The 967-nt window shown below is 43.5% G+C and overlaps 1 protein-coding gene across 1 annotated transcript; it reads right to left on the bottom strand.

Moving 5' to 3' along the window:
- Positions 1 to 31: 31 nt before the first annotated feature.
- Positions 32 to 895, bottom strand: LOC111660827 (odorant receptor 131-2-like). Its single transcript, XM_023414236.2, has one exon. It carries the CDS (start codon positions 893 to 895, stop codon positions 32 to 34), a length of 864 nt encoding a protein of 287 aa, XP_023270004.2.
- Positions 896 to 967: the final 72 nt, after the last annotated feature.

Raw genomic sequence — 967 nt, 5'->3', positions numbered from 1 at the left:
GACTAAGCCAACTGTAATTTAGGGTGAGACCTCAACCTCGGCTTGGACAGCTGAGTGTCAGTCGACAGCATAGATGGTACAAGAGGATGGGCCTGATGGTCTGATCTCTGAGCCCATAGATAAGAGAAGTCAGACATCTGGGGAGGATATAGATGAACACATAAAAAACACTCTTGATACGTACAATTGCTAACCTTTGCATGATTGTTGATAGTGATTGAACAATAGAGATGTGCATAGTTGAGAAGAGACTGAGGCCCAGCTGCACCAGATGCAGCAGCAGTGTTTTACGAGCCTTATGAGCTGAAGCTTTGTCTGCAGAGGCTGACCTGGCTGCTATCATCACACCAATATAAGACGAAATGATTGCCACAGTAGCAGATACAAACAGACAGTAAGTGTAGGCTTTGTCATAATGATCAGTTATTGGATCAAGCAACATTTGTATATCAGAGCAAACATCTGTCATCTGCAGGCTCTCCAGGTCTTTAAATGGAAAATTTAAGAGTAAAAGAATTCGAGTGAAGACATTTAGCAAACTAATGGCCCAAACCACAATGATAGCCACTGCTGTGTTTCTGATGGTGGCGATGGTAGCGTGCCTCAGTGGGTAGCACACAGCTACATATCTCTCCAGAGACATCACCACCAGTGTGAGAGGAGAGATGTCATTTGTTAGTGTGGTGAACATGCAAAGAACACCACACACTGGATATGTCAGCATTATTCTACAAGTAGCAAATATATATAGTAACTGGCTAAATGCCAACTGAGCAGTGTCTGCAAAAAGGAGGTTATACAGAAGAATGTAACGGGAGGTCTCCCGAAACACCAGTTTACTCCTCAGGGTAAAAAGCATGGTGCCATTGATGAAGAGGAACACACAGCATGGCATTCCAATCAGAGTGGAAAACAAGACTCTTTCCAGCAATCCCTGATACTGTTGACCAGTGATGTTGAGATTGAT

Source organism: Seriola lalandi, unplaced genomic scaffold, assembly GCF_002814215.2.
Source record: "Seriola lalandi dorsalis isolate HSWRI2012SDOR001 ecotype SW California unplaced genomic scaffold, Sedor1 jcf7180001992236, whole genome shotgun sequence".
NCBI lineage: Eukaryota > Metazoa > Chordata > Actinopteri > Carangiformes > Carangidae > Seriola > Seriola lalandi.
The sequence above is the reverse complement of the archived record's forward strand: the minus strand, read 5'-3'. Positions and strand labels throughout refer to the sequence as shown.